At 39.3% G+C, this 11,636-nt stretch overlaps 1 protein-coding gene across 1 annotated transcript in view; it reads right to left on the bottom strand.

The window, feature by feature from the left end:
• Positions 1-2,329: 2,329 nt before the first annotated feature.
• The window catches only part of LOC121520584 (carboxyl-terminal PDZ ligand of neuronal nitric oxide synthase protein-like), a 33,957-nt gene continuing 24,650 nt past the window's right edge, over positions 2,330-11,636 (bottom strand). Inside the window, exons 9-10 of the mRNA XM_041804106.1 lie at positions 3,702-3,870; positions 2,330-3,247 (exon numbers count right to left, since the gene is read on the bottom strand). Of these exons, the coding sequence (XP_041660040.1) occupies positions 2,715-3,247; positions 3,702-3,870 (702 nt within the window). The 3' untranslated portion in view covers positions 2,330-2,714. The remainder of the gene's footprint in view (positions 3,248-3,701; positions 3,871-11,636) is intronic.

Here is an 11,636-nt window from a genome sequence, read left to right as displayed (position 1 = left end):
TGCTATTTAGCAAAAATTAGCATACTATTAACACACTGATTGACCTTAAAGAAATGATAACGACAAACATTACAAAGGATGTTAGCATGTTGATCTCAGCATCAGGAAGCTCTTAACACCACTAATGAGTCTTACTTTGTCTTTTCGGGCTTACTGAAAGCTCCTGTGAGAAGTTTTTAATCTGGTTACTAAACAGACTGAAATGAATACAGGTGTCTCTATTAGTGCTGCAAAAGCAAACCAGACCAAAGATGCAGCTGCGGGGTAGGCTTCATTTTAGATGAACAGCATGCTTAAGACTTTTCCAGAGTTAAGATTCACAGTGAGCGATATAGTTGAATGTAAAAAAACATAAAGCAGAGAAAACAACCTTCAAGATAAAGAGACAAGATTATCAAGGATAAGACAAACCACTTTGACCACAGGGGACGCAAAACTGAGACAAACCAAAATTCCTCACAGGAGCTTTAATTTCACACAAAACAGTGAAGACGCTTGGTTTAACATTTTCATAGTTAATACGGACTGGTACAGGTTGCTAATATTAATAAGTAACATTATTACTGTTACTTATTACTACTATAAATGATTTTGTTCATATTTTGGATATGAATTTGTCTTTAAAGGAAGAGTTCCCATTTTCTGAAATGAAGTTGTATGAGGTGCTTGCTAATAGTGAGTGTATCAAACACAGGAGACACCGGGAAGAGTCTGTGGCATGAAATCTAGGCAATACATGGCTACGGATATGACCATTCTTCCAAAGTAACTGCATATTTTAAGAACTTAGCAATGTCTGGGTAAGTTTATGCTTAATGAGAAAATTCTCAAGGTTTTACTCTTTCTTCAGCAAGCCACTTTGTTTGGACCACAAATTGTGAGTGTCTCATCATTTTGTTCTCCAATAAAAGCAACAATGAGAAGCTATTTGGTTTGGTTATCTTTGGAGCCAACCACAGGGCACTGAGTGCAACTGCACTGTGGTGAAACACGTTGCATATCGGCCTGCTACCCCTCATAAACAACGTTCGTTTTTTACAAACAGAGGGTGAGAAGCTGAAGAGCCATGTCGCCTGATGAGGAACTGTAAAGTTACCAGACTGTGGGCTAATTTGACTCTGCCAGTGCCTACAGCCCGTTGTTTGCAAACTTTGCATGCAGAGGATGTGTAACCATAACCCTGTATGCAAAGTGTGTACAATCAAGTACAGTTATACTTTTTTGGAATGGAAAATAAAACCATGACAATGGCAATTCATGTGTATAAGGGTTTAATTCTGTCAGTTTCTCTCCTTTTCTGTTCCTGAGTTACAGTCTTTGGTTGCATCCACTCTCATGACACAAACACATTTTAGGGTATGAGATTGGTGCAACATAACTTGTAGTGATTAAAGGTCAGAGGTTAGTTTTACTAAACATTTATGGCGCCGAGCTATTTGTGGGAAAAAACATGAAATTCCAGAGGATCCTTTAAATGAGAAGCTTTACTCCACTCTGTGCTACTTAAAGGATGAAGATGAATATATAAAATGAGGCTTTGATGCTTAACACAGCAGATGTGGATGATTGAGCTTTGGCAGAATGTCCTACAAATACATTTGCCAATAGTGACATCTGCCAGGTGATGAGATTTTCTTCAGAAACACTGTACTTAAGGTTTTTTTAAATGATGCCTTTATAGACATAGTTCTATAAGACTGGCGTTGGAAAAGCTATTTTTCAGATAAAAGTTAAATATTGTTGCTTTTTAAGGGCCAAGCAGAAAACATCTCCTGTGACTAATACTTACTACTGACAAGTAAGTCATACAACTTGAATTTGATAAAACCTAACTATTTCTTCAAACTATGCTGGCAATGTGTCAGTCATAGGGTGTGTAAAATCATAATAGGTAAAAATAATTTAAACATTTTTTGTTATCAAGATATTCCCAAAAGGTTTACTAAAATTGCATGATCAATTTGATCAAATTAGTTTGAATCTGTTTCTCTGTTTTCATTTTCACAGCCTATGTTACAGTGCCTTTAGAAAGTGTTTACCCCATTGATGTTTCACCCTTTTATTGATTTTATAGATTAATCATGGTCAATATAATTAGGCTTTTTGATCAAGAAATTACAAAAAAACCCTCTTTAATGTCAAAATGAAAACAGAATTTTTTAGAGTAATGTCAATTAAATAAAAATCTGTCATGTAAAATAAGAGACTGCATAAATTTTCACCCCCTTCAACTCAGTAGTGAGTCTGTGTGGATAGGTCTCAATCACAGCTTGCACAGCTGGAAATACTTTTGTCTTTTTTATTTTTGTTTGACATTACTTTGCTGAAATCTGTTTTTCAGTTTGACATTTAAAAAGATTATTAAGCAGTTTTTTTTCAAAGTATATTGACCCTGATTGAGTTATCAAAATAATTAAACTGTAAAACATCTAAGGGGATGAATAACTTTTATAGGCATTGTATATTCTACCCCTCATATAAGTGGATAAGGAAACCCCTCAATAAAACTTTGAGTTGAAATTAAAATCTTTACTCAGATCAATGGTCAGTGAGCACTGTGCAGAATCAGCTACAAATTATTCATCTCTGCAGACAATGTGGTTAACTGATGTCACAATACATGATCTCTGTGTAATAAAGTCAATAAATTTCACCTCCTTCCCATTGGGCTGGTGCATAAATTCAAAGCTGCATGTGTTGTTTTATTAGCACCACTACACAGCCATCTCATCTCCTAGGCAGTCCGGCAAACTCTCTGCATTCAGCACATTAAACAGTCGAGCTGCACCATCAGCCCCCACCCCCTCCCCCTGCCCCCAGCTGTCCCGGTCATCGCTTTCATCTGTGTTTGATTCGTACTCGGATCCGATCCCTGACTCCCTGAACCGCAGCAGCTCCAGGGCTCCCAGGACCTGCTCTCCCAGCAGTGAGCTCTCATCTGGGGCTCCGTCGCTGGGGGTCTCCCCCGTGTCCTGGCTCTGCTCCTGGCTGTCCGCCCTGCGGGAGGAGAAGCGGAAACACTCAAGCCGAACTCCGCTGCCGCTTAATCCCAGAGGGCTGGTGGCAGTGCCAGTGGTGCCTGGAGAGCAGGGTCCGGGGAGGCTGGAGACCCAGGCACTGTCGCTGATTTGGAGCAGGGACGGTGCTGCTAAAGCACCCGAAGATGAAGAAGAGGTGAGGGTGTCATGGGGAGCGCTGGGGGGTTTAGCTCTGAAAGTGATCTCTAACAGACTATCCTGGGAGCCCACTGAGAACAGAGACAAAACATCAAAAGAAGGGTGTAAGATTAAAGAGGTAGTTATCACATTTTGTATAAAAAACAGAGACAAGCTATTAAGAGAGGGGTTAAAGCAAAGCGGAAGAGATTAAATGGAGTTGGATGGGGTCTGTGCTGACAGGATTTGATAATTCATGGCTTTGTGGCAGCATATGGCCATCGGCTAAAAGCAGAGAGGGGGGAGCAGAGAGCAGCACTGAAACCTTTGAGAGAGCTGCCATAGGATAATTGATTACGTGCCAGAAATGGATGAGAACAGGAGCCGTAATAAAAGGAAGGACTTAAGGAAATGGGGAAAAGAAGAAAGACATTTAATGAGATTCTATGGAAGAAAGAATAAGACAGGAACAAAGAACAAAATATGAGCTGCAAATGGGAAAAGATGCTGAAAGCGCATCAAGATAGCAGCAGATTTTAAACTCACTGGATGTTAACTGCCCAGCAGCTCTGAGCTCCAGCTCCTGGATCTGTTTAACCAGCAGGGAAATGTGCTGCAGCAGGTCTGTGTTCTGCTGCAGGAGCCTCTGAACTCTCGCCTGTGCTTCGGTCCGTGCAGACACCTCCACCGACAGCTGCTCCTGCAGTACATGCACCTGAACGCAGCAACACACAGAGTGAGGGTAAAGACCCACAAAGTCCTTCAATTTCTTCTTAATTGACACAGCAGGCAGTAACTAAATAAAACACCGTCTGTGAGGCAGCCTGTTAATTAGATTTCATTGAATCTCTCATTCTCTCATTTATGGCACATCAGCATTAGGAATCAGATCTGTCAGTGAGATTAGCTGGGGCGAGCTGGAAGCACTCGGACTAAAAAAGTTTGCCTGAAATCATCAAAGGTTTTGAAACTTCGCCTTGGGGCATATTTCACATGACTGGAAACTTTTTGAGCTTTTATGTTAGAGTTTAAAGGAATGAAAGAGGTGGAAATTTAATGAGGTGAAATACTTCACCACATCCTACTGAACACGCCGCTGATTGAAAATTAAAATAGCACACTTTGATTATCATCTCCAAATAAGATAGAACTGTGATTCTTTATTCCAGTAACTTTCTCATTATCTCCATCAGAGGATTCTGATGAGGATTTTAACATCACATTAAGATACAGTTGAAAAATAATACACCTCTAAAGGTCTGATCTACATGTGGTACTTTGGTTCAATGTAAAATCTCTCAGCATCTGTTTATTTGGTAACAGTGACACTTTTTAAAAACATTAACGGTAACTTTCTCTGATGTAGTGACATCACTTTCCTTCTGCTCTCTCACCTCTGCTTGTGTTTTGACAGACTGAACACACGAAGGAGAAATATCATGAATTTTGAATGTCTGACAGTCACCACTAAAATAATAGTCCTATCCAGTGTCCTTGGCAAAAAAATTTAGTTATTTTTCGTCACAGATTTTTTTCTACCATAGATCTTTAGTGTTTATAGCTTGCCATAGTCTCATCTGTGTCGCAAGCAAGACTAGGTTAAAACCTAGCATAGGGCTGACCGCAACTAATTGGGATGCCTGATGTAATGTCAGACAGGGGAGAGGAGTAGCTCCGCCTACTCACCCGAAACAGGTATCCACAGTGCTATAGACAGAGCATTAATCTGATACGGCAGATCAAATGTTTCGTATATCCATTGCATTCATATATTTCACATTCATCTAGGAAAGCTCCCATAGAAAGGGCAGGACTTTTAAAAAACTTCTCGGAGGGTAATTGGAGGAATGCTCTGTCACATTCATGACGGGCCAATCGGATGAAAAGACAAAATGACATTCTGTGCATGAACTACTGTCGAGCCGACAGGCTACCACTTCCTTAGATTGTTTATGGCAGAGCTCCTCTGTGAATAAAATTGATGCCAAGGCCGGTCAGGAGGCGTGCTAAACATCTTCTCTGCCAAGACAAGCTGTCAGTGTGGTTCTATGCTCTTGTTGTAAAAAGAAATGTGGTCCGGTTCAGATTAAACTGCCACTTTCCTACAGCTACATTAGAGCTAACAGCTACCACTGCAGCAGCCATTGGATACAGTGGAAACCCCCACCTGTACCGATTACAAAGCCATGCCGCAGAAGACCGGGAGAAGAGCAAAAACATCCTTTTTGTCATGAAAACCTTCAGTGTTGCTTTCTGCCCTTGTTTTGATAAAGAAATGTTCTACCAAAACTGCTGCTGTGGCTATGTCCTAGCTAAACGGTCAACTAGCAGACAATACACACAACCACTTACACAACAACTAACCCTTTCCCCCTGTAATGAACACAAACTCATGCAGATGCAGAAGAGAGAAAACATCTTTCACATCATGAAAAGCTTTTGGTGTAGTTTTTATTTTGTATTTCATACAGAGATGCAATCCAGTTCTAGTAAAACTGATGCCATGCTAAAGCTACATTTGAGTCAATCGCAGGCAGCCATTGCAAACAGCTTTAAATACACCCAAGCTGCCTGTCGCCACCGCTTTGTTCTCAACTGACACTGATCGTTCCGAATAGCCTTCAGTTTGGCACCAATGTTAGCACCAAATCCATCTGCTATGCAAGGTTAACAGAGAATGGTATCAGCGGGGGTCCACTATGCTCAATGAACCGCCATTAGATGACACCACTCCTCCAATGACGCAACTCTGTATGGCTCTGAAAGTATAGTCACTCACTAAGTTACATAGCCAGTCAGTCAGCCAGTCAGTCACATACAGACCTATGTGTTGGTCTGACCTTGGCTGTTGGACAAAAAAGGCTGTCGATGAACACTTTAGTCACATTTTCAGCAGAGATAACACTGACTTGTTCAAAGTTTGTAGGAAATTATCTCAAAGTGTTCTTGAGATATCACACTCACAAGAAGGGCGGAACAGACTAACAGTTTGAAAACATAATGCCTAGAGCCTCGGCTACTGTCACTGCTGAGGCACAAAAAAAGAAAAGACCTAAGAAAAAAACTGAACTAAAAACACCACTCAGGGCCCATGAGATGAACATTTTGAGAGAAAATATAAAAAGATAACACTACATGACATGAAACAAGCTCAAAGAAATGGTTTTAAAGTAAAAAGCGCTGTAATAATGAGCATCTTAGTATGGTGAAACTTTAAAGTCAGAGAAGAGCAACACAGAGAGACTAGCATGTCGACTGTTATTTGCTCCCAGACATCTCTCTTTCTTTCAAGGGAAACTATTGTCAGCTTTCACTCCTGCGAAAGCGTTTAACAATTACAAGAACAAACACCACTGTGATGATAACAATAGCAGCTGATTTTACTGCAGTGTTCAATTAAATGTCGACATTCACACAGAGGACAGATTAATGAATAGAGACTGACTGTGAATAACATCAGCTTTGGCACTTCATTATCCATTAACTGATTATGTGAGACAATGAATTCTGATTTTCATGTCTGTTGTAGCTTGGTAGGAACAAAATATTGCACACACAAGGCTCCCTTTTATTGGAAACCAGACATTTCTGCATGTATTTGAGAAACCATACGATTGTCCTTTTTTATTATCACATCAAATGTTTGTAGTATTATATGGTTTGGTGTATACAATTTTCTTGGGTCACTAGATGAGTCTTTCTGTTGTGCTTTTTGACTGTTGCATTTTCTCTTGAACCCCTGAGCACTTATTTTGAAGTGGTAATTTTTAAATGTACTAACTACATAAACTTTATATTGATAGTTGCCTACACTTTGCAAAATTTCTGAACTTTTAAAAGGACTTTCTATATTAAAAACTTTATAATTTTTGAGTCCTAGGGTCCTGTGATATGTATGCATGGAGATATGTGTGTTTAGAAATATGCATACATATTCTGATGTATGTGTTTATTCATATATGTACATATTTGCACAGAACTACATATCAATTCTTAGGCTGTTTTGTGCTTTTCAGGAAGTCTTTACAGTTTTATTGTGAAGGTTGTACCTGCACCACTTAACATGCTTCTTGTATGCAAGGTATCCGTCTGATCTTTGTTCACACCACTAAAAGAAGTCAAGAAATGTTGATCTTAGTTTGTACACTTTCTTGCCCGGAATTAAAATAACCTAAAAGGACACATCTGAGTCCTGGCTCTTCAAATGTTTTTAAAGTCTTTTTGGTTGTGAATTTTAAGAAGTCAAATTGTTTAAGTGTGCTCCTTCTGTTGCTCTCTTTGCCTACTGTGCGACAGCGACAGTAAAAACCAGTTCTTATTCAGGCTTATTGATCTACACTCACCACCACTTTATTAGGTACACCTTACTAGTATTGAGCTGGACCCTCTTTTGCCTTCAGAACTGCCTTAATTCTTCATGGCATAGTTTCAATAAGGTGTTGGAAACATTTCAGAAATTTTGGTCCATGTTGACATGATAGCATTGTGCAATTGCTGCAAATTTGTCAGCTGTTCATCCATGATGCCAATCTCCTGTTCCACCAGAAATGATCCCCCACACCATTACACCACCACTACCAGCCTGAGCTGTCAAAACAAGGCAGGATGGATCCATGCTTTCAAGTTGTTTACGCCAAATTCTGACCCTACCATCAGAATGTCGCAGCTGAAATTGAGACTTATCAGACCAGGCAACTTTTTACCAATCTACTGTTGTCCAATTTTGGTGAGCCTGTGCAAATTGTAGCCTCAGTTTCCTGTTCTTAGCTGAATGGAGTTGAACCAGTGTGGTCTCCAGCTGCTGTAGCTCATCTGCTTCAAAGTTCGATGTGTTGTGCATTCAGAGATGGTGTTCTGCATACCTTGGTTGTTACAAGTGGTTATTTGAGTTACTGTCGCCTTTCTATCATCTTTAACCAGTCTGCCCATTCTCTTCTGACAAGGGGTGCATCGATTGCAATTTTCTGGCCGATCACCGATCTTTAAAAAGCCTGACCTGCCTATTTCGATTTTTGCAGATACCGATTTTTTTTATAACTGACAGCATACACCTTCAATGTTCCAATCTTATTTTATTGAATAACATTGAACAATACCCATGAAACAATACAAACTTGTTGTTTTAACTGCACATGAGGCAGTTCTCTCAAATATAAATGAAAAGTTTAAAGCATTGCTGTCCAAACTACTAAATTATATCAGTTCTTTTAGTCTTTCATTTTTCACATTTTAGTAGGTAGAGGCATATGAAACCGATCTCATCCACCCATCTTTATAAGGATCGGCCGATCGCCGATCTCCTGAAATTGAGGAAATCGGCGCCGATACCGATCTTGGCCGATTGATCGGTGCACCCCTACTTCTGACCTCTGACATCAACAAGGCATTCTCATCCACACAATTGTTGCTTGCTGGATATTTTCCCTTTTGTGGACCATTCTGCAAACCCTAGGTCAGAAGTTCCTTAATACTCAGACCAGCCTGTCTGGCCCTAACAACCATGCTAAGTTCAAAGTCACATAAATCCCCTTTCTTCCTCATTCTGATGCTCCGTTTGAACTTCAGCAAGACGTCTTGACCACGTCTACATGCCTAAATGCATTGAGTTGCTCCCATGTGATTGGCTGATTAATTATTTGTGTTAACAAGTAATTGAACAGGTGTACCTAATAGAGTGACCTTTCAGCGTGTGCAAATACATACATATACCATGAGCTTAGGAAGGGCCATTCAAAATACATGAATGCATTTCCCAGTCATCTTTGATCAAAGGTACACTGAAGTTCTGTTCCCTCTGGATCCCTTCACTGTCCTGTAAAGGACACACGTCTTGTCATATTTACTCTCATCAATAAGGGGAACATGTCACCTATATTTCACCTCCAGGATGATGTGATCTCATGAACTGAGTGTGGTTAGCATGTGGCTGTGAAAGGAACTGACTGATATTGGTGGAAAATCTGCTACTAATTTGTCAGTCTCTGACAAAGTGTCATCTGGAGTTATAAAATGTCTGAACAATCTGCTTAAAAATGAAAAATAAGCCCTTAATAACTATGCTTTTAGTTGAGCAGAATAACTTAATCACAATTTGAATTGGTGGTATTATACAGATCTCAAAGGAATGTCTAAATTGTTGCCATATTTCAAAACAACAAAGTGCAAAATATGTGGAATAATATTTGGCTATTAGCCCTGCATATGGGACGCTGGAGCACAATGAAGCATAATGAGATGAAACATTCTTGGAAAAAGTTTCTCTCTATCATAAGCCAGTAAGTTTCCTTTTTTCTATTGTATTTGAAACAATTTTTAGATTTGCTGCCCAATAGTAAAACTAAAGTTTGGCAGTCTGCTGATTAGGCCACTGTGGAATAGCTTTATGTGGATAATATTCAGATCACCAAGAGAGAAAAGCTTTCCAACCAACAGGGAGATAAATACTCTATGCAAGAAGACTGATGCACACTTAAAACTATAAATAAACACTGATAAAAGACAAACAAATCTGAACAAGCAACAGCCACCTAAAGAGAAAATAAGACAGTGAAATATTTAAGATAAAGGTCAAAGTCTAGCTATTTGTTTTTCTCCATTCTAATTAAAAGTACAAGAAAAGGAAAAACAAGAAGCAATCAGGAAGGGTCAGACATAAAGAGTAACATGTCGTCTGCATACGGTGAAACTTTATATTCAATAAAATCCATTAGAAACTTTTTCCAGTCAAAAGTAACGGCTGCAAGATTTATTGTGATCTAGTGTTAAAGTTATAATCAAAAAGAAGTTGTTGTACTGTATGATTAAAAGTGCATACTGGCATAGAGGAAGCACATACTTGATTTCTGAGGGGTACATAAAATCGCCCCCACTCTCTCATTCCTGTTTCTGGCTCTGTCCACAGTCCCTCCTCTATGAATAACAACTAAAGAGTTTAGAGCTTTAAAAAGATCTATATTAATTGACTGGAGAAACAGAATTTCTGAAGCTCATATATATGAGGAAAAAAAATAGTTCGCAGGATATTTCTGGGCATAAAGCTAACTAAAATATAGTCTTTTATTTTATTGTTTTAGTTCTTATCATTGCACTTGAACAATCTCAGTAAAACACTGTTTTGGTCATCATGAGGGGTTCCATTTCAAGAAGCTAGCTCCTCTGCTCCAGACTGTCATGAAGGTTAAGGAGAGGACTGAAAACCTCTCCCTTCAGTCAAAATAAGAACAGTCTGTTCTCAGACAAGCACTGTGAGTATTATCAAACCTATTACACATTCTCCACTCTCAGTAAGCGCTTTTGCCATCTGGCAGCTGATACAGAGTAAAGTGAACCATCTTAAAAACTTGTTTGTGCCCACCTTAATTAAAATTTTAAATCATGTTTCTTAAAGCCGGATGGGTTGTACAATGGCATCACAGTGTCCCTATCACTTTATCCTTTTCTTTTCTTTTGTTGTGTATGTGCTTTTTTTCTGAAAATCCTGTGTGACATTAATCATGTGCTATCGATGTTTGAGATGGTTTCATTAGTACCTGCACCTCTGAGTTTTGTTAGTGACCCATTTACTGATTGTACTGTAGAGGCAAGCACTGCAAACAAGATATATTTCCCCAAGAGGACAATAAAATGTATCAATCATATCATATCTAAGAAGAAGGGAAAGAAAGTACAAACTAGGGCAGCAAACAGCACTGAAGGGCCCTTACTCCCTGATACATGTTTGGGTGTGCTGCAACCGTGGGAGTGAGGGAATAACTGGGTGTAAGCAACCCATACTGTGTGATGCAGCAGAGCAAAGAAAGCATGTCGACCCCCCTAGGACTATTATTGATCATGTAAAATGAGAAAATAGCAGGACATTATGTGTTAGACATGCTTCTGCTTTCTTGCCGTAGGTGGCGTATTAGTAAAAACAAGTACAGTAATACACATTTAAATATGTAGAGGGGGAGACTCTAATCATGTGAGATTTGATGCAAATCAGAAGTTTCCCATATGGGTTACAGTGACTTCCTGTAAAATGGCAAGATAACAAATTGCTCCCAAATAAAGAAATGGCCCAGTTGTGTCACTTTCTGTTGACAGATATTGAAATGTTAGGCATTGCCAGTGAGACATCCTTCAATGAAACATTTCTGTCTTGTGGCCAATTACTGAGGCTTTTCTTTCTAAATCAGAGCTCAATAGATTAAGCATGAAGAAGGAATGAATATGAGATCTTTTTGTGTCACTTCCTGTTGCCAGTAGGGGGCGCTATGATAAAAAGCTTGCATGTGGGTGTGTGGAGGATGATACAGTTGTCTTAAGAAAGAAGATCAAACATTATTGTATGCTGAAGTTATAATAGGTTTAAGTCGCTGGTGCCGTGAAAAACGCCTTATTTTGAAATTGAGATTAAGCTGGTAAACTTCCTGTTGGGATTTGGGCATGGTTCCAAGAGGTTGTTTTGGAAGTCTTATGATGGCCCATAGACAGACCTAAAAT

The sequence above is a fragment of the Cheilinus undulatus genome, linkage group 13 (assembly GCF_018320785.1).
Source record: "Cheilinus undulatus linkage group 13, ASM1832078v1, whole genome shotgun sequence".
Lineage (NCBI taxonomy): Eukaryota > Metazoa > Chordata > Actinopteri > Labriformes > Labridae > Cheilinus > Cheilinus undulatus.
Note: the sequence above shows the minus strand (reverse complement) of the source record. Positions and strands in the feature narration are given on the sequence as shown.